Raw genomic sequence first — 22,839 nt, forward strand, 5'->3', positions numbered from 1 at the left:
CTGGTGCTCGTTGCTTGGTCCAGCTTTTAAATGGTTCAGTCCAGATTTTGGAACCAAGAGACAGCATTTTTTCAGTGGAAAAAGAAAGAACCAGTTCTGAAACTGGAACAGGCCCAGAACCAGCACCGCCAAACGTATTTTTCCTGTGTATCAATGCTACTAGAACGATTACTTATGTTTCTACTTTATAGTGAAAATGAAAAATATCAATAATAAAGATAAATGTAGAAATTGCACAACTTTTGTCAAGTATAAAAAAATAAACTTTTATTTGTTTATTTTACAAGTCATTTCTAAGTATGCATTTCTTTATCTATTACTGCCACCAAAACCATTACAACCATTTCGACTTGTGCCACAACTGGGTTTGGATTAAAGCAGAACAAAGTGTAACAAAAATAGGTTGAAACGTGCAAAAAAGTGCATTACTACTGTATGCAACCTTTATAGTGACAGAACCTGCAGATCGTGTCTGTCTTGTGGCCGTTTTGTAAAAGCCATATATATATATATATATGTATATACATACTGGAAGCTGCCGTTTGTTCACATCTATCTCCCTCCGTAAACACTCGTGCACCGTCTGCGAGAACAGATGTGAAATTCAATCGAAATGTTCATATTACTATTTGCTTTTCAGATGCTGCTCCATATGGCTCTGCTCTTTATGCGACGTGTTCCATCATAATATGATTAGACATAGAGATCTGGTTCACAAGTTAGACTATATATATGTCTGTTATGTAAAAGTAAAGAAAGTTTCAGTTCTCAACTTCTTTAGCGTTTTGGTGAAATTACTGTTAAGTAAAAGAATAACAAAACAGATCAATTTGTGAGCAAGACACGCCATCTGTAAAATTACATTTTGGTCTTCGCAAGAAAACAACACATCTTTTATTTGGCATCTTTGCCGAGTGTTGTTTATGAAAGCATTCTTCAGGGAATTAGAAGGTGTTGTTCATTCCTCACTGCATTAATCCTTTTACTCATAGATCTTTACAAAAACATACCATTTTCTTAACTCAAAACATTATTATCTGAAAACCTTTGATAGCGAATTTTCAAGTATTCTTTCATTTAAAATAATTTGCCTGTTCACCACATGCTGCAGATCAATGGTTCTCAAATGGTGGGCTGGGACCCAAAAGTGGGTCACGGAACAATTTTCAGTGAGTCGTGAGTATTTCCCAGTAAACACTGTGAAAGAATGTAGGTGCTGAAAACGTGGAGAAACAACCAGAGTTTGTTCAAATGAATTGTTTTGGTCATAATTTCTGCTTTAAAAGGAAAACAGGAGGAAATTACTATTGAGAAAAACTTAATTCAATAAGTTAGTAATAATAATGATGAGTTATGATTCCAAAATAGCAATAACTGTAGCCTAATGATTATTGCATTGCACTTTACAAGCCTGTGTCAAGTTTCTCAAAGTGCTGCATCATAGTCATTATTCATTCACCAAACACATAATGTGTTATTTATGTCCTGAGCTCTTCTGTCAGATTCCTGAGCTCGACACCTATGGAATTCTTTCCTTTTTTGTATTTGTAGTGGCTGGAGTCAGCATTCTGGATATTTCTTTAAAAATGAATAAGTTTGCACAAGAATGGGCTAGAGAATGACTGTTTTTGTTTGACCTACTCAGACATTTATGTGCTATAAGACGGGGCTGGATCAAGTCATCTTGTGGGCCGGATGTCTTTGACACATGTGTCCTAGGGTAACAGTGGGTCCCAAAGCCAGACCGGTTGAGAACCGCCGCTGTAGATGTTAGAGAAAAGTCAATGGTGTCTGAGAGGATTGACATTGATGACCAATAGGTAGAATCCTACCTATTGGTCATCAATGTCAATGGATGCCTTTTGCAGGAGACATTTATTTACAATAAGTGTGGGACCCGGTGACATGAACTCATGCCATCGTGCTAGTCTGGCTCTGCTTCCACATTTTTCCACATTTCACACACTGGAGATAAACTCCATATTCTAAATGTGTATCTTTCAGCAATTCCGATATGATCTTGTACACGATACATTGCCCGGCTCTAATCTACCTCTGATGCAAATGGGAGCAGCCCAGATGTAAGTTTGTGTAAGCTCTCAGTAGTACAAAAGGTTTTCATTGTAGAAAGTTTCCCAAGCTGCCGTCTGTACAATAAGGAATTCCATTTTTGCCTCCGAGAGCAGTTCTCTCCACAAAGGAATCCAGCTCAGCCACAAGTGAAGCACGAACACGTTAGAAGACCTGATTATCGGCGTGTGTTCCTCTTCACCTCGGCGTGACCTACGTGTTTGGGGTCAAGTCAAAACAACCAAGAATGCGCTTCTTTCTCCAAAAACCACTAATTGTAACCGACTCTCTCAAAGTCTCAGCCACTTGCGGCATTTTTTCGTCTTAGACCAACACTGAACCATATGCTGCGTGGTGCGGCCGCCATTGTTCCTCTCAGCAGGCCCCCGACGCAAATAAAGGGTGTGAACGCGACGGGACGGCTTTCCAAATTAAATTGAAAAGTTACCGAGCCAAAGTTCTCTAAACTACATCCAATACTGCAGTTTTAGAAATAATTTATTGTGTTATTTCTTTCGTTCCAGTGCGGTTCAAGGTGCTGGACAATGGGCACCTGCTGATCCGCGGCATAAAGAAGGCGGACGAGGGCATGTACAGCTGCGAGGCGCGGGTCAACTCCAGGGGAGAGCTGGACTTCAGGATGATCAAAGTGGTCATCAATGGTAAGCATGGATTTTTCATACTTTCTGGGCAGGACGGTCATTCGTTTGGCCTTTTACTTTCTTTTCAAACCAGGATTGTGTCCGCAGAGCAAATTTTGACTTTTACTGCGGCCGGTATGATCATTCCTATTGAAGCACCTGGGTCACGATCATTTTATGAAGCATTGCTACATGTTTGTACAGGATTGTTGTACATATATTGATTGACCTGACTAGGCTTGTTGAGGATGTTTTGTGCCTATCTTCAGTAAAATTCCTCTGGCTTGTGTGTCTGACAGTTTGTCCTTTTAACTTCAAGAGCGAGGAAAAGCCTCTGAAGACACAAAACATCTTCAGCTTGTGTTATAGCAAATGTAATTTTATATTACCTCAGGACCCCAGGAAGACTAGCAACCACTTTGAGGGATAATGGATATAATGGATGTTTTTTTTTTTGTTCCACCAAAGCAACGTTCACGTCACTGATGCAGTTGTAATTACCACTTCGAGCGGCGTTCCAATTTTTCCAAGAGGGAGGGGGGAAATTTACCATTTACCTGTTGCCTGGAATGCACCATAAGATTAGCTAAAACCAATATAAAAAATGGAGAAAAAAAGCAGTGGAACAACTCTCTTAGCCGCTGAGTTACTACTGGTAAATAAATCTATCACTAGAAGTGTCCAAGTTCTTTAATGTGAATAATAACACTCTAATGTGACAAAAGGATCCTGAACTCCTTTGTTTTAAATGTAACTTTATTAAATGTGTTATAATGAAGGCCTAAAAGAAACAGGCCACCATTTTTACATACTGTAATATGTTCTTACCTGAGCTTAGACGAGTTGATGTGTACCTGTCTGGTCTTTGTTCCCGTGGAAGAGCGTGGTAGTTTCCAGCTTCAACCCTGTTTGGAGAAATAGGAATACATTGGGAGAGGCCAATTGCCAACAACATTTTGACTGAGGGCACACACAAAGACCAGACAGGTACACATCAACTCGTCTAAGGGAAAAACAGTGGCCTCCTTTAAGTATAAAGTTACAACTCTGAAATGTCGCCCTGTTGTTGCTTCGGTGCAAGAACAGGAGAAACAATTTTCGCGGGTGTAAATGAAAGTTTCATCTGATATATGCAACAAGAGTTAAACATTTATATTTCATTACCATGACAACAGCCACAGTGGAGTAATAAAGCATCGAGCTTCCTGCCTCCGGCTTGCATCTTTCTATTTTCCAAAAACTAAAATATGAACTTAATAAAACCAACTGACAAAGCTCTATTTGGAGGGTCGGTCAGTGAGACTTCGAGGAGGTGTGGCTTATGGCTTAACTTTGCTAGAAAAAGATTTAAGACCTCCGGTAAATGAAAAGGTCTACAAACAAACTCAACCAACCCAGTCCAGTTGAGGTTATTTCAAAAATCCATACTACAATTTTATTGTTTAATTTTAATACATTTAGCAACAGTTTTTGAGAACCATCAAGCATTGGAGCGCTCAGTGACATCTGCCAAAGCTGCCCACAAAGTAAATAAAAGTAATAATAATAATTTAAACCAGGAGTGCCCAAAGTGGTGCCCGCGGGCCAAATTTGGGCCGCCGAAACAATTCTGTTGGCCCGCCAGAAAGTGACCTACTTTTGCACTGGTTAAAACTTTCTTCCATTCATTCTCAATGGTAAATATGGATGCAGTACACTTTTTGACCACCAGCGTCAAATTGGGGGCGCTGTTTCACTACTTTTGGAAACACTGTTGTGGTGTCTGGGTATTTATTAATCACAGAGTGTTGTAGCATCAGCTTTCAGTTTTCCAACTTTTATGGCAAAGGTTGTTAACATCGACAACAGTATATGTTAAAAATTGAGTTATAAAAGAATTGATAGGTGGGTCTGATAGGTCTGAATACTTCCCCTCTGTCCTGAACAGCTATTGAACTCCTCGGTATATAAGAGCATGTAGTTACTTGTGTATTCTCTCCCGTCCCAGTGCTGCCCTCCATCCGAGCGCGTCAGGACGAGGTGAACGCCACGGCGGACTCTGGGAGCACCGCCCTGCTGGCCTGCGACGCCGACGGCTTCCCCGAACCCACGGTCACCTGGGCACAGTGAGTCCACCTGTAGTCATTCTACCACTTCTGTCATCAGGGAAAGGCTGAAGACACCGCGTCCAGTGTTAAATCCACCCCAAAACACATGGAGTCAGACGCAGGGTGTTGCAATGTGCAGAGAGCAGATCTTCTAGTTGTGTCCCAAAAGAACCATGTGTAGTGAACCATGTGTAGTGCAGCGTTTGTTATGTTACGTAAAAAACGAAGTGAAACTGTGTGAGCAAAATCAGCTGATAGGTTCAGTCTATTTTTTTTTTCAGGTCAATCTTATCTAATTCATGAGGCCCCGATCAGAGGGAATATGTTTTTCTAGAATATCTTTTAAAAACATTCACATCCAGTTTGCTTCCTTTAGATACATCTAGTTCGAGAGGATACATGAAGATTAGGCAGCAGTCTGGATGTCTTATACAGAAGAAGTGTATTAACCATCGGTACAGGACCCGGAGACTTGAACTCGAGACATTGCACTAGTCCTACCATTTAAGTCTGTCTATGCTTCCACAGAAAAGGGATAAACACCCTCTCAGAGAGTCATACTGATACACAAGCAAACATTCAGTGGCTGAGCGTGGGCGCCTGAGCACCACAGTCAAGGCTACGACAATGATAATACAACTGACCCAGTATGATAAATAGCGACTTACTGTTATCCTCTAACAGATAACCCAGGCTGAATGTTCATTAACTAAGTAAGTGCTTTATTTGCCATTGAAAAATTATACAACAAAACTGTTCAGATGTTGGGTTAGCCCTGAGCCGCTGAGACAGAGCCTCCTGGGTTTGTCCCTGTTTCAGAGCATGGTGTCCTGCACTGGCCAGCTCCTTCCTCTTCCTCCTGCGCAGCTCCCTCCTCTCCACAACAGTCTTTCACCATCTTCTCCTCGCTTGTCCGTGTGGGCTCTCGGTGTCTCTTCAGTGTTTCAGAAGAAGAAGAAATCTGCAGGTCTCAAATGTCTGTAGCTCATAAGCTGCTGTTTGTTTGTCTACGAGAAAAAGCTCAGTCCTTCATGGCAAGTCTCTGCAGTAAATAATCCACTGAACCTCACAAAAACACAGGAAAGAAGTCCAAACGTATCCAGTAACGCTTCTGTACCAAGAGAGAGGGAGGTTGCTGCTTGTTTTCCATTAAAACAACCATTCAATTCTCATAATAATCGTGACTCAAACATTTAGAATCGTGACTCTCGGTGAGAGACAAAAGGTCTTCCATTCTCGACAACCCAGCTTACATGACTGTTTTTGAAATCTTCCCAATGCTGTAGCAATCATTGATAACCTAAAAATCCAACTCGAAGTAGCTTTTTGACAAGGACAACTTTTAAAACACGGTGAAAAGCTCAGAAAGTCGACAGCGAACCATGTGCTGTGAAAGTGTATCACTGACCGGAGCCAGTGTCCTATTGTAAGTCTCCGTCTGGATAAGATCTGAGCGGACTGTGTATTCAGGGCTTATCTGTGCCCTCGCTCTCATCCCGCTGCAATGGGAATCAGCACACCGTGTTCTTTATCCAGAGGCAGATGGCCGGGCCGCTTCAGGTGCGCCTCTAACCTGGGCACAGACGGCCCAAGTGCTGCCCGGAGTATTGTGCAACTGTCTAATAAAAGGAAACGACCTTTAGCGGGGGAATGCTCAGTGCTATATTAAAATGTGCTGTAGCATCATTGATGGAGTGCCTGCGCCGTTATGAGGCTCACTTTGTGCTTAGTCAGATTCCGGAACCTTTAAACATGTTGCAACGTTGTTCTTTTGTGAACCACATACCGGGAGTCGTTATTCGATCATTCATCTTTGAGACGATCCCGCGTCTTCAGACTGTCTCCTTTTTAAGAACTCAAAATGCCATCGTCCACCAGCTGTTTTCAACTTTTGGTGCATATTCTAAAACAATGGTTATAGGACAAAAATCGAGTTGGAATATCTTGGGTGAACTTTACCAAAGTCACATAGCACAGGTGTCTTTGCAGCGTAAGTAGCTCTCTGTTGGTTTTGTTAATAGTAGCTTTTCGGGTAAAATAGGTTGGAGACCCATGATGACCAGACGACATGGTGCCTGCGATACGGGATGGGGTCCACTGAGGCTCACAGATCACCAAAGCCGCACTTGAAAAGGGTTAAAAGTTTCATCCGCTGATTACCAGGTAGCGACGGAATGTGTGAGAAAAGCCTCACGGTGAGTTTCGCGAAGGCGGTTGTTTAAGCAGGTCATTAGAGACAGACGGAAGAGCAGATCTTGTCTCTCTGCTCACAGTTTACTGCGGTCCAAGGCCCGTCACAGATCAAAGAACTGCCTGCTTTGCCTACAGAGATTATATTTGTTCAGCCGGATCCAAATGAAATAGATTTGAAGATGCAGGGTGGAGCGTCACTGGGCGCCCGATCCAGTGTTCTATAATACACAGTAATAAAGGCGATCAGCTTGTTTGGGCCTTGAATCAGGAATATCTACTTCTGATCCAGGGTCAGTGTTAATTTCAGGACAGTTTGAGCTGGATTCAGGATCCAGGACAAAAGCTTGAAAGGATTTTATGACTGTCCTCAACTTTTCGATCCTGTCTTGTGAAATGGGTCGGGGCTAACAACGTGCGATGCCAGCTTTTTCACTTAACCGATTCTGACAGCATGCTTTACAAACACAACTACTGCCTTTTCTACTCAATTCATTTGTTGTTAAATGAAATAATTGGACAGGACAGGCACCATTGCATTAGTGATTGCTGCACGCTTTAGTGCCAATGACAACCATCTCCATAAAAAATGATGTAATTAAGAAACGGCTTTCAGTTTTGTATCGATTCTGAAAAAGTAGCCACCCGTATCGAAAGTATAATTTCACACGTTCCTAGTATGAGTGAAAAGCCCAACCAAACGAATAGAAAACAGGAAATGTCTTTGATTGAGAAACAACTGCTTCAAAACCTTTTCTACAATAAAAAACTCCCTGAGCTCACGGAAGAAAACTCCAGATATGTTCACCGTGAGGGAACTGCACCCATAAATCTCGTCTGAAAAAGTTTTCTGAGGCGATGGCGTGCCCTTTGACCCAGTCCTTATTTAACCTGACTACAGTTTTCATTTTCCCTGGCAGTGGAAAACACTCGTGGAGCCTCCTCAGTCGGTGCATTATGGGCAAAGACTGGAGCATGAGTGTAAAATCTCTTGACCGAACGCCCCTCGCCGGCTTCCGTTCTGTTCTCGAGAAGTTTGTGTGTAAAAGCAAACATGACATCAGGTTGTACAGTAACTCCGGCGCCTCCTTCACAAAGTTTAACCCGACTTTCTATACTTCGCCGAACTCTGCGAGGCAGGTGTCAAGAGGCGTTTGGCGCCTTATTTTCTGAAAGCGTCGCCCGCTGTAGCAGATGTTTATGGAAGTGGCAGCATTTCTCACTTTTCAGTCCTTTCAGAACCGTACGCGTCGGAAGATGTTTTTGTACAGGCTGCTAAAGTCAAGGTCCTGTCGTTCAACGGGAGGATATTTCTGGATGGATCGCCGAGTTGTTGTGGAAAAGCTTTTTTGTAAAGCCAAGTGAGGGATTTCTGGTATTGTCTTAACATGTCTCCTGTATACAAAGAGTGAAAGTAATTCAATTAAAGTGAGACATGGCAGGTGAAAGTATTGATTTTTCACACAGTGGTCAATGTGGAGATTTTTTGCTGCTTATTCATTCAGACATATTGACATATTTTATATCCACATGTCCTGCGAAGTGTGCACGAGATGACGCTATAGTCCAAACATGGTCATTTTCTTTCTCAGAGACAGATGTTACAAAAGACCGGAGACATGTTTCAAAAGTTTAATCGGCATCAACTACATTTCTACAGAGGAACATACGCAAACAGGAAGCGGGATGAATCAATCAGCAAAGGGCAATCAGCGGTTACGAGCAATTCTGCGTTAATATTCAGACAGGATTATGAATCACAAAACTCCATGTCCCAAGAGTGACGCTGCTTGCGAACAACAAGTCACGGCAAATAAACAATTCTGATTGCACAAGCTCTGAATCAGAGGTGTCCAAATTATGGCGCAGGAGCAGAGGCGCCGTGGCCAACGGGAGAGTCGGGACGTTTCCCGGTGGGCCGCTCGGTTGGGCCGGGGCCATCAGAATAAAATAATGAATTAATAGCAGACTGACAGTTGTGCTATTCCAGGACTAAAGGCTTTAACTGGGCTGCAGCAGGAGGCTGGGCTGCTGTTCCAGATAGAAATTAAGCAACACAAGCGTAATTGTCAGGTAAATCGATCAAAAATAACGACTGATGTATGAAAATCAGAAACATTTTTGCATCTAACTTTTCATTCTTGTTTCAGGGAGAGACCATTTGACGTTGAACTAACAGGGTCGGCCCATTAGTCCGACGTTTCATTATTCACGAAAAAATTCCCATTGAGTAGGGGTTGAAGAATAAAATTAGGTTCAGGCAAGAGTCCACTGACCTTAAGGTTAGGGCCAGTGGTTGTATATGGCTCTCTAATCCACAACACAACTGGGTCACAGATATCGGACTAATGGCACCTCAACTCAATGGGAAATTTTCGTAATAATGAGACTTCGGACTAATGGGTTGTCGGGTCAAGAGAAAAACAAAAAAACAAGGCACTACTCCCACATCATAATTCCCTATTTACATTTAAAAAGCCTTTATTGTGCTGGGCTGATGAATCTTAAAATCGTTAAAAACAGATTGCTGGTTTCTTCCAACACGTATCGGTTCCAAACAAGCCTTTGTCAAGAAGTGACTCGAGAGTAACTCAGAGGGGAAGTGGAGCACCCTCCCGCTTTAGTTCAAGTTGGTGCAGTCCAATCCAGCTGAGACAAGTGTCCGTGGTAAAGAGGGAAAAAGGCAGTGAAAGGTAGAAAAGTGGACTATTAAATATTTCTAACTTGGTGCTGATTGTGGGGTTGTATCAGGCTCAGGCTGGGTGTGCAGCGGCCCATCGGAACTGTTCGAAAATCAATCTGGTTTTTCTCCAAATTCTCCAAATTCCCAGGCTGAAATGAGGTCCCAGAACGGAAGCCAAACTCCAGCCTCATTCGGGTGTTTATGGTCCAATGTTCCCAAAGTAGGGGTCTGGAGGTCCCAAGCAGATTTCTAGATACAGTGTTATAGACAGTATTTGATATCTGAGGACAAATGTTGAAATCTGCTGAAATTAAATATGATACAACCGGAAATGTTTTGCCCATTAAAAGTTAGGAACTCACAGTGGGGGTCCCGGGTTGTTTGTGTGGCTATTTTATGGGTTGCAGTCTCAAAAGTCTAAAAGCCCCATTTCAAAGCTTCAGCGCATTGATGTCTGTGGCCGTCCGCTTTGTAGCTGCCATACGCAAGCAAACCAATTGGGGGCAAGTGGAACTAAATGAATTATTAACAAATGTACTTTTTCCACATTGTAGCTTGGCTTGTTTGTTAAGTTTGTAATAACAGCCTTGTCCTGCGAACACCTTATTAGTCCTTCAGCTAAACAACGCTAAAGTGTGAATTAGCCTAATTACACTCCTCTGGCCTGCACAGCTGTACTTGTCCTCTTTGTAGGAAGAGTTTGAAGTCTTATTAACACGCACTTGCTTTTCTTCTATGGATGCAACTTTGCCATCCATAATTTAGTTTTTCTCCATGTTTTTTTTTTTTTTTTTGCTTGTAACCATCTGACAGTAAAAGCCATAAAGCAGGGGTGCCCAAAGTGGGGCCCGCAATTCTGTTTGTCCGCCAGAGAGTGACCTACTTTTGCGCTGCGTGTGGTTAATACTAACTCTCTTCCATTCATTCCCAATGGTAAATATGGATGCAGTACACTTTTTGACCACGAGCGTCAAATTGGGGGCGCTGTTTCACTCCTTTCGCAAAACACTGTTGTGGTGTCTCAGAATTTATCAATTACAGAGCGTTGAAGCAGCAACTTTCACAGTTTTCCAACTTTTATTGCAAAGGTTGTTGACGTCAACATCAGTATATGTTAAAAATTGAGTTATAAAAGAATTGATGCTGAACTGACACTTTCAAAATAATCTAATGTGGCATTTTCTTTGAGTGAACGAATGAGGTAAAGTTACTGTAGGTGCTGTAGATACAGGTGTACATTTTTGTATATAATATATAAAAAAAACATTATATTAAAAACCATAAAAACTTCACGAGATGCTGTATCACAAACATTACATCTGTGAGGTGTAATAATAATACAGAAAGTATTTTTTGAAACCCAATGCTATCCAACAGCTGCCCGTTTCCTGCCACATAAATATACAGTACCTGTATCTACAAGACAGGGCTTACTCTCCTCAGGAATAAAACATAGAATGGAAACAGTCGTTACCCCAGGAAGTCAGCATTGTGTTGCAGAAATGAACCGTAAATCACTTCAATTCCAAATACAACAGTCTAAGTTTAAGTAATGGCAAATCAGATGGCACAAAAAGGCAAAAAAGTAATTAACCACATAGACCATGATCCTTTATTTTAAGTAAACATTAGCTCTCGTTTTTAAACACATTCTCTGTCGAACTCTCTTGTTTCGTCTTTAAATTATGCATTAGTGACTTTAATTAAAAATCCTCGACAGCGAATGTAAGAAAGTTGCTTTTCTAGGCCACGTACAAGTGCAGAATTCGAAAGCACTTTTCCATTTACTGCAGTGGCAAACCTCTCTGACTTGTTATCCACATAAACCCCACTCTGCCGTCGCCTCTTGAAGAAGAATCTTTTTTTCTCGCTTGTTTGTATTCGCCGAGTGCTGCGGCCTGGCGGTGACTGACAGTGGTGTGCAGAGCCGGGGGACAAGGGGGCGACAAATGGAGCTCGAGCCTGGAGTTTCCGTGGCTTTTGGCCCATCTGCCTGCCCCCCTCCGGACACGACTCTATCTGCGTCGACCAGCGGCTGGGAGAGCGTCCAGTGCTCAATATAATCACCGTCACTCCGAGGTTCAGAGAGTGGCGCCGCTGATAACCGAGGATGATGTGGCTGTTTGTGTTCAAAAAGCAACTTATTTTTATGGTTTTAGGATGAAATTGCTGTGTGCGTCCTGCGTAATAAGGTGAATACAGTATCATGCATAACAGCAACCTCCCTCTCTCTTGGTACAGCTGCGTTTTTGCCTTTTTCTGGATGTATTGTTTGTTTTGCTGGATGTTTTGTGCATCTTTACTGTCTTTTTGGGAGGTTCAGCTGATTATTTTTTACTGCAGAGAGTCCGTTCTAGACATGGAGTAAACAAAGTAAACAAACAGCTAGCTTATGAGCTAAAGACATTTGAGTAGGTTGACCAGATGTCTCAGTTTACCCGGGACAGTCCCAGATTCGTGTACTTAGTCCCACGTCCCAATGGATTTCTCCAAAACCCAGTTTTTCTCAGTCTCTCTCCCAGTTATCCTGGTTTTTGGCCAATATCGTCCCCAAAATAACACACTTCACATGAAAAATAATGCTTTTAGCCCATGTGAATATCAATTACCAAGTGTAAACCTACAAAAATAAATCTAAATTCTAGCATCTCCTCAATGCGGATTGGTGCATGTCATGAGACAATTTTACCGTATCATGGGAAAAGATGGCCATGATTTGGAACCCCTGAGGCATATTCGCAGATAATGTCCAAGTTTTTAAGTTGGAAAGTCTGGTCACCCTACATTTCTTGTTCTGAAACACTGAAGAGGCACCAAGAGCCCCCACACCTGCAGCCCAGTGCAGGCGTCACAAGGAGGCGCTACAGGAAACAAAGAAAGGCAGAACAAAGGGAAGATGGTGAAAGAATGTCTGGAGCGGAGGGAGCTGCGCAGGAGGAAAAGGATGAAGGAGGAGGTGGAGGGAACCAGTGCAGGACACCACGCTTTGAAACAGGGACCAGCCATGGAGGCAATGCACCATTTCAGAGGAGCACTGCACTGGTTTCCCCGACCTCCAAAAACATGCCGGTCAGGTTGGCCCACAATGGCTGCGGCTCAGGACTATCCAACACCTGATCTATGAAATACAATGATAAATAAAGCACTTACTTACTTAAAATGTTCTTTTGAGTGCTGTAGACATTTTCCATTCTATAATTTGCAATAATGTCTGTGCACAATTCTCACTGAAGACGCTGAACTATGAATGAACACATGGGATGATGTATTTTACATTCGTCAACGTGGCCTCCCTTTATTTTCTCAATGAGCTTCATAAGGTCGTCACCTGGTTTCGAACAGTCAGTGAGGTCAAACCACAGACTAGAACGGAGTCAAACCTGATACTTGCCATATTTGGGGGCTACGGGGCATTAATTCCTCAAGGTGCTCTGGCCTTTTTTTTTTTACATTGATACTATTCTGAAAATGTAAATGATGGAACTAAACCTGACTTTTGTGGAAATGTTGTGCCTTTTGGAGGTCATTTCATCTTCCCCTTGCTTCAGTATTTCCATTATTCTAAACTTTGATCCGAGGTGCCTAAACTTCCGCAGCCCACAGCCAAGTTCTTCCTTCATGATGTAATTTGTTTCCCACACTCACTTTATAATCCAACATTACCTTAACTCACCTCTTTGAACAGAATCGCTCTTCACCGTTATTTTTACAGCTCCTCGTCTTTTCTTTTATCGCGTCTATCAATAGCAGGTGGCAGTCTTCCTTTGCGATATTGCACCCACTGGTCTTAAAATAGCAGCTATACCCAAAAACACCTGCTCACACGGCGGCAGCATGGCCTCTGGATGCAGCGGGTAAGAGCAGCGGTGATCTCTCAAAGACAGTGTAAATGTCAAACATGGACCCGGCTCACCATTCGGGACATCTCCTGAAGGGCCTGCTGCTTTGTACCGCGGCAGCTGCTGCTCTCTGCGGCGCACAGGGCCAGCGCCGGCGCCGGCGTCAGAATGCTGGAAACGTTGGGCTATCAGAGCGATTAGGTCAAGGAGCTTTTGTTTCTTTACTGCAGCGGCGTTTGTGTTTCTATAATGTGATTACAATCCTTTTATTGCGCTGCAGTTTCTAGTTTTTCATTTGCCGCGTTGGAAATGTCAGTGTCAACTTTAGCTTAACACAGTTACAACAACGCGAGGTGCGCAAAGAGCTTCACATGCAGGAAAATAAACAACACAGAAGTAATAGAAGCAAAAATAGAGGGTAAAAACAAAACTGTAGCCACGTGAATCAAACGCAGAGAGTTTCTCCGGTAACACTTTATAATAATGGTACACGAGTTCATGCATGAATTTCATGAACTTATGCATGAATTAACGCATGATTTCATGATACATTCATGCATTACTTAATCAGGAACAAACATGATCACATGTCGGTTTATGGATGACTTTGTCCCTGAATTAAATGTCTAACTGCTGTAATGAATGTACATGAACATCTTAATGATTCATCATGATCATGAGGATCACATAAGAATACCATGAATTCACTCAAACAGCAATGAAATGACAATAAAATAATAAACCAATCAATGAACATCATGACTCATATGGAGGAAATCTACTTACAAATTATGTCCCCTCAACTACATTTTACTCAACATTTTAACCTGTGAAAGACCTGTCCTGGAGAAGAAGCAATGATTTCTGGATTGTTTCCTCAATTAAAATTTTTGTGTTTTTATTACAAATAATTACAAGTACAGCATAACCAAATAAGATATCCAGAGCTGGTCTTCAAAAGTTTAGGATAATGCACCACTTTAGTTAATCATAATGAAATCATGATGTGTTAAGGATTAGCAAATGAGAAGTTCATGATTGCCATACATTATATCCTTTAAAGTAATATGTTGTGTTCTTGTCCATAATTTGTAAGTAGATTTCCACCATATGAGTTTTGATGTTCATTCATGATCCTCATGATTATTTTATTGTAATTTCATTGCCATTTTAGTGAATCCATGGTGATTGTTATGTGATCCTCAAGATCATGATGAATCATTAAGATGTTCATGTACATTCATTACAGTAGTTAGACATCAGGGATGAAGTCGTCCATGAACCAACATGTGTATAAAACCATTGTTTTATAGTGTTACCATTTCTCCTCACGTCTTACAAACATTCAAGAGCAGGCAATCGAATACGAGCATCGAAGGCTAGATCTCACTGTTCCACTGGTGATGCTCAGGGTCATCTGCCATTTAAGACTCTATGGGCTAAGTAACGTGAGCCAACATGTGACATTCGAGTGTATTCTCAGGAGACGCGGCTCTCGTGTTATATAAAAAAATAAATAAAAAAGTAGTTGGAGGGTATCTAGCAGGCAGTGAGTTACTGATGGACAGTCGCTGCATCATGTTAAAAACATCAGGTTGTGCTCATCGCAGTAGATGTTTTAGTCTTGAAGCTACCGGCTGACGTGAAATAAAAATTAAAATGGCGCCAAGGTTTTGGATGAGTAGCTCAAAATAATAATGGGCCTGTCATTAGTATAAATCACATGTGTCAAGGTCAAGGCCATGTGCGGCCCTCGAGATTTAAAATAACCAGTTTGCTCACTCCAGCCACTAGGGGGCAGTTTAAATTAAAAAAAATGAAAGAATTCCACACACATCCAGCAGAGGGCACTGACATTATAAGAGATCAGGATTTAAACAGCATATTATAGCCACGTGGTAAATGGTCAGTCTGTCCCAGGGCAGGTGTGGCTACAATAGTAACTTACTGCCCTTGAATATGGAGTGAATGAATAATGACTTCATGTCGCACTTTGAGAAACATGTGACACAGGCTGATGAAGCACAATAAAGTTAATCTTATCGTGATTTGATCTTGATCTAGGCCTGGTGGTGCTTGGGACGTCAAATACTTGATCAGGTATTTGCGGTGAAACATTCGAGAACGTGAGACTTCTCCATATAAATTAACATTAACACGTTTTTAGAAAAGCAAATGACCTTCTGATAATGCAGTATTTTATCAACAAACCAACAGCCGACATTGTTTACTTCACGGTGGCAGTTACACGGAGACGGTCTTTCCTCCACTCTGCCGCGTTTATAACCACTCTCTCTCTCTTTTCCACAGTAACAACGTTGTCCTTGAGAGTGGCGATAAGTACAGCCTGAACGAGGACGGCTCGGAGCTGCTGATAAGAGACGTGAAGAAGGTGGACGAGGGAGAGTACACCTGCATCGCCCGCAACAAGGCCGGGGAGAAGGCTGAGGAGGTCAGCCTCAAAGTGTTCGGTAAGACGGCGAGAGAGCTCCACTCACAAGGACAAATGTTAGAAAAGCACGCAGCTCTCACACTGGAACATTCCTATACTTCTATTTAGCTTCTTTCAATAAGCTGATGTCACAAAACCTCCAGAGTTATGGCATGTTCCTGTATCTCTTCTTAATCTCTTCATTTTATACAATGACTGATCTGTTACAGCACAAAGGACAGTTTCAGCTCATCATAGAACTATTATTATTTATCTAAAACATGTCAGTGTCGTGGATCAGTGTTGGGGAGAAGACTTTATATTATATGGATTACTTTCACATCGATTTGCATAATTAATAATGCATGTAGCTGCACTTGTTAAATCGACTGTTATAAACTAATTTACCAGTAATTAGGAATGCAAAATAAATACACTGTGCAAATAGCCACAGCGCAGAACGACATATCTAAACCGTTCTTTCTTACTAATGTTATGCATATGAAACTGAAATTTAACGACTGGCTGCCGCATTGTATTCCTTTGATTTTAGGAAAGTAGCCGTACCCTGAAATGAAAGAATAACTGTACTGGAATACAGTTACTGAAAAGGAGTATTATGAATAAATGTACTACCCAACACTACATGTACATGGTCAGTCAATCAATCAATGTATCAGTAAATAAGACAATGTAAAGTTCAGGCCAATGAAGTATCCAGGCAAACACAATGTCCAAATAAAAGAGAAACCTCGGGGAGAACCACAGAAGGAGAGATCCACTCCCATGGACGGACAGACTATAGAGACCCAGGGCCGATGGGAGTCCCTCAGCAGACGGGCCAAGATCGCAGAACGTCCAGTCCTTGTTGGAGCTTCAGTTCCTCTTGACCTTTTTGTATAGGCAGAGTTCCTCCGTTCATGGTCAGAAAAAAAATCAGATAACCCAATAATCAGATCTGATGCATTTACATTCTCTTTAGAGAATCCAAAACTCAGAGTTCTACATGAGCCAGAGCAGTTTTTACTGAAATATCTCCCTGCCCCTCCCTTCAGCCAGGCCCACAGCAGAACCAGGTGGAGGATGACTGTGCCTCCATATAAATATACTCCATATATGTTCTGTCCTTGTGGCAGTAGCTTCTTGTTCTTGGTAACTCAGTAGATACAGCACAGATTTGTAGGACCCGGGTTCTAACTCAGTCAGCTATGTCTTCTTTTTCTTTAGTAATTGTATCCGTAAAGGAAAGTAAAATACAATTAGTGCTTCAACTTCTATTAGAAATGTGCGGGTGAAGAGTCAGAGCTGGGATTTGAACTCACTGCGCTGAGGATGGAGTAATATTCTGCCATATATTGTTTGTATACTTCATTGTCCCCGTAGAGAAATTTGTCCTCTGCATTTAACCCATCCTTCGATGCCGCTGGGGCAACCCGTAAGGAGCAGTGGCAGTGCCGTGCCCGGGGACCCATCTCCATGATGTGGAGCCAGGCTGATGGTCAGAATCACCTGGCTGGAGGATTCCCCTATTGCACATGTTTTTAGTGGTAGGGGAAACCGGAGCACCCGGAGGAAACCTACGCAGACACGGGGAGAACATGCAAACTCCACACAGAAAGGCCCTGTCCTGGTGGGAATCGAACCCGGGACCTTCTAGCTGTGAAGCGGAGGCGCTAACCGCTGCGCTACCGTGCCGCCCAATATGCAAACAGTTTATAGTATAACTTCCAGGGTTAATTTGGTCAGACTCTAGGATTAGAGACGTTAAAATCTATTTGACTAGACACAGCGAACTCTCCATAGGAATCAAACTTGGACTGGTTACATATCAGATACAAAAAAGTAAAGTTCAACAGGGATTTTCGATAAATTCAAGGCTCATGCTTCCTTCCAAAGAGATGACACTACTTCAATTTAAGCCCATCAATAGGACGACTTAAAAAGAAAAACTTGTGACATTGGAAAAAACTCCTGATGACTGAGAACTCATTCAAACGTCGTCGTCAAACACTGGTGAAAAGAAACGGAATAAATCAGACTGGGAGTCAGACTTCATCAAACAAGCATCCTTCAGTCGAACACTTTAAAGCAGAACTAGTGAAAGTCTGTGTATCCGTTTTTGTTCTGTTATAACAGCCCTGTACTTTCCATCAATACTGCAGAAACAGAAAACATTGTGCAGTGGCCTTTTCTGTTGTAATTATTGACATTTGGGAGCCCTCCGCTGTGAGAGCTGAGCCACGCAGCGTGACGCCGGCCGTTTAAAGGAAAATGTGCCCCATTGAAAAGTAATTAAGTCGGCCCTTAGGAAATTTACTGCTATTATTAGTGGCCGGTTTATCTCCAAAAAAGCTTCAGCCAGTGTGCGGCGTGAGAGATGGTCAGCAGTGGGGGTTCGCTGTTTTAAAAAAGGACAGTCGGAGAAAGTGAAAATTGACCACAGACCAAACAACTTCGCCATCTCCGAGACGACGGGCTTTCGTTCTTTAAATCTTTACCTTTGATTTACTTCAAGCCGCAATGTGTATGTTTCACCAGATCATTATGATGAAAACACTGCACAATGTGATACCCTGATCACTTTAAAGGACTGGAATTAAGAATATTTGACCTTATTTGAAGTAATTCTGACTTCGTTTGTCTGAGTTCTGCGTGAAATTGACTGAAAAAAAGGTCCAGCTCTTTTCCAAACAAAGATCCGGTTTGGACCATTCATCTTAAAGTGATAGTCTGTAAGTTTGCAAAGTGAGGAGAAATAGATTATTTATTCAAAATAAACAATCAAATTCCTCCCCTCTTTAACCAGAAAGCCCTTCTTAGTTTGCAAAATGAGGAGGAACAGGATTTTCAAAAGCAAACGATCAAGCTCCGCCCCCTTCCCTCCTGATTGGACCTGACAGGCCGGGTTCACAGGAAAAGCTTGTCTCATTGGTCGACGCCGGAGGATACTAGACTCTGATTAGTTGGTGAGATCTGGGAAATAGAGACTTTACAAACAATAATATATTCATATTACTTACTTTACATCAAAATGCAAGACCAGGTGGTCGATTTTGCACATTTTATAAAATTTGTAGACTTCCAGACAGTCACTTTAAAGAGCTGGTCAGTCGTGAATGTCGCATCAATACTTGCAACGTAAAAAAGAAGGAAAAAAATGCCAATGAGATACGATTTATTCATTTAACATAAGAAAAACAACTCGTTTTCAGTAACATAGATTATTTGCTTTGTTATGAGCGAATTCCTTTGGGGATAATTGTACCGACTGAAATCATGGGCAAATTTACATTACATTATTATTATTTTTTCATCTCTTTTTGCAGAAGAACCATTTATTACATTAAGGGTTATTTTATTGAGGAAAGAAACCTAAAATATAAGCATTTACTGCCAGACTTATCTCCATGAATATATCCTCCCTTTGCTTTGAATACGTGTAGCTAAAAATGACATCTGAATAGATCAGGTCCTCTTTCAAATACATTTTCATAACCGGCAGAAATATATTTGGTGTCGAGGCTCTGGTGCAAACAAACATGTAGCAACACAACCGGGAAAGTGGAATAACTAATATTTCTCAGTCTGTAGCCAACACACTGCATCAGCCACTACCCAAAGTTGTTGTATAACCTTCTGGATGTGATGTTTCTTATTATGTCTTTATGAAGGGCAGCACACTGTGGTAACTGAGCATTACAGCTTGTACTGAAACAATACTTCAAAAGATAGAACTTGACTTTTCTGAAATAAATCAGTAATTACATTTGTCTCTCTCTCCGCACAAAATGTGAGCTTTATCTGTTCCTATTTGGTCTGAGAGCTGCATTTGCCCTGTAAAACCACTTTGGAGCTCAAGCATGTGCCAACTTTTCAATTATCCTGACAAAGAACTTCGGGTCAATAAAATCTTCATTCTTTTGTCCAAATGAGGCGTTTCAGCCGGGCCGTGTGAGAATGACGTTGGGAAGGAGAAATTCTCAGTTCTATGAGCAAAGGTTGGTAGAGTTAATGTAACCAACACCAAAAGGATTAGCCACATTTGAATCTCAGTGTCATTTGATCTCAGAAGAACTTCTCAGATGGGAAGACCTTGACTCACTCGAGCTACAGTAATGGGGCTAGAAAGTGCATCTGTCAATCTGCCATTTTAATTATCTCCTAATAATAATAATAATAATAATAATAATGCATCTGTTTTATATAGCACTTTTCTGGTCACTCAAAGACGCTTTACATTGCATTATTCATTCACTCCATACTTGGTGGTTGTAAGCTATTGTAGCCACAGCTGCCCTGGGGTAGATTGACAGACGCGAGGCTGCCAGTCTGCGCCATCAGCCCCTCCGACCACCACCAACTACTCACTCACTACATTCTCCATCCAAGCACCGAGCTGGCCCTTCCCTGCTTAGCTTCCGAGGTCTGACGGGATCGGGCAGAGCAAAGGCTGTATGTCAGTCCTACTACTGCTACGTGTATCGTTGTGGAAATCATGTATTGCAGTACTTTTAATACTCAACTTAGTCATTGAAAAAAGATATTCAAATGTTTTTGACTGGTTTGACAGTGGTGCAGAAGGTAGAACGGGGTTCGAGTCCCGCCACCTGAAGGTGCACACTGTTCTTGTGTCCTTGGGCGATACACTTCACCCACATTGCAGCCAGTGTCTGTATTGGTGTATGAATGAGAGTGTGAGTGGGTGAGTGGTTCCTTGCTGTAACGTAAGTGGAAAAGCACTATATACTGCAAGTACCATTTTGTTTAGACCATATTTGGACAGATGACTTTTAAAATGCTTCAGCCCCATTTGCACTTTTCAAAACGTTTTAATCAATATCAGACTATAATCAACTCATACATTTTAGAAACTCAACTTGAGCTTTCTTAAAGGAACAGGCCACCATTTTTCCATGCTGATATGTTCTTACCTGAGCTTAGACGAGTTGATGTGTACCTTCTGGTCTCTGTGCCTGTGGAAGAGCTTGGTCGCTTCAAACTTCACCCCTTTCGGAGCTATAGGAATATACTGGGAGAAGCCAAATGCAAACAACATCATTAGTTGTTTTGTGTGACTGAGGGCACGCACAAAGACCAGACAGGTACGTATCAACTCGTCTAAGCTCAGGTAAGAACATATCTCAGTCTGTAAAAATGGTGGCCTGTTCCTTTAAGAAAGTAACTCGTGGCAAAATATCGCAGTTTGTTAAAAATTTAAAATCATGAATGCATTTAATATATTATATCACAGTACATATCCTCTCAGGTTTCTGTATCGTGATACGTATTGGATCGCGACAAAAGTATATTGTCCCAGCCCTTATTATCAGCAAGGTGTCTCATGACAAGGAAATATTCAGTGTAATGTTTATTTGACAGGGACTGGTTTCAACAGGAAAAGCAACCACAACTAGTAACACTAATAATGTAAAATACTAATGTAAATGCTGTAGGCCTCTGACGTGTCCAAAGTATATGGGGTGTAGTATTTAAAACGTTGCATTTTTTTATTTTTTTATTTCCAGTCCCACCAAAGATCACGTACCTGAACAACCAGAGCGCGTCGGAGTTCGATGAGCTGGTGACGCTGACGTGCGAAGCCTCGGGAGACCCCACGCCCAACATCCTGTGGAGCTTCGACAGCAGAGTCTTCACCGAGGGGGAGCAGGTAATGTTCCAAAAGGGTGGATTTATTCTAGGACAATGTGCAATGGCTTCCATGACGGCATTTACTGAATAGGTTGGGTTCACGTCTTCAAATAAATGACCTAAAATGACTAGAATCGAGAGAATTGATCTTGAATTTGAGTTCACGTCTAAGATGTTTTGGTTCTTAACTCACTCCCAAGCTTTGAATGAAAGGTCATGGCTCAAAATCTGTAACAAAGCGATATCGTCAGCCTCCCTGCATAGCCCCTAAGTCACATTTTACATAAAAGTAGGGAAACATCTGTATTCCCCTCATACTTCAGCCCTCTACCATAATAAATGCAGACTCTGTATCACTTAAGAGTATATATAACATTTCCTCTCACTCCATTAGTTACTTTAAATGAATTACCTTCGACATTTATATATGGGGTTTTGGTCGGAGAAAAGCCACCGGCGTGTGAACAAATGGCTGTGTATAATCTGCTGAATCATTAAGTTTAAGGTTTGTCATAAATCTAACCCCAAAGTTTCTGTATCCAATTTGGGAAGGAATGCGATGCCCGGGATAATGATGATATACTTTGGTAACGTGTAGAACTGCAAAAGATCCAGAGGATGTGCTGACAGGAAGGATTAGTTTACTCATTTGTTCAAAGCAAGCAGTAAACAGCTGCACCAGATCAGGAATTAAACAGTTAGCATTTAGCCCAGAGCGCACTTTTAGCTAATTTGTGTCTAAAGTGAAGCCTCAAAAGGTCTGTACATACATTCATGATTTCTAATGTGGTTGATGGGTTGACAACAGCTTAAAACATCTGGACCGTTCATAATAAGCGATGTTTGCTAGGATCGAACTCCGCTTCTCCTTTTTATTTCTGTTCCCAACAACAATCACTCCAGTGTTCTCAGTGTGTTCGCTAATCACATTAAAGGCTAACTGATGATAATAGAACAGAAAACCCTTGTGCAGTTATGTTAGCGCAGCTGATGTGAGAAGCTATACAACTGGCCTTGGTGCCCCAAAACCTTGATTTGATTGTTTGGTTAGAATTAGGGATGCACAGATCCGATACTGGTAGGGGTTATCGGAGCCGATACTGAAAAAAATACGATATCGGGTGTCGGCTGCAAATATCCGATACTGAACCAATACCAGTTATGGCTCTCAAAGCCTTTAAAACAGAACTTTTAACACCTAAATCTAAGTGAATATGGGCATGCTGCATATCATATCCATATTTTTGAT

General features: G+C 41.7%; 1 protein-coding gene across 3 annotated transcripts in view; it reads left to right on the forward strand.

Moving 5' to 3' along the window:
• ncam1a (neural cell adhesion molecule 1a) overlaps positions 1–22,839 on the forward strand; it is a 615,586-nt gene that overhangs the window by 473,461 nt on the left and 119,286 nt on the right. For all 3 annotated transcript variants that reach the window (XM_079565591.1, XM_079565592.1, XM_079565593.1), the window contains exons 5-8: positions 2,595–2,732; positions 4,699–4,816; positions 15,821–15,981; positions 21,467–21,609. In XM_079565591.1, the coding sequence (XP_079421717.1) occupies positions 2,595–2,732; positions 4,699–4,816; positions 15,821–15,981; positions 21,467–21,609 (560 nt within the window). The remainder of the gene's footprint in view (positions 1–2,594; positions 2,733–4,698; positions 4,817–15,820; positions 15,982–21,466; positions 21,610–22,839) is intronic.

This window comes from Gobius niger (genome assembly GCF_951799975.1).
Source record: "Gobius niger genome assembly, chromosome: 11".
NCBI lineage: Eukaryota > Metazoa > Chordata > Actinopteri > Gobiiformes > Gobiidae > Gobius > Gobius niger.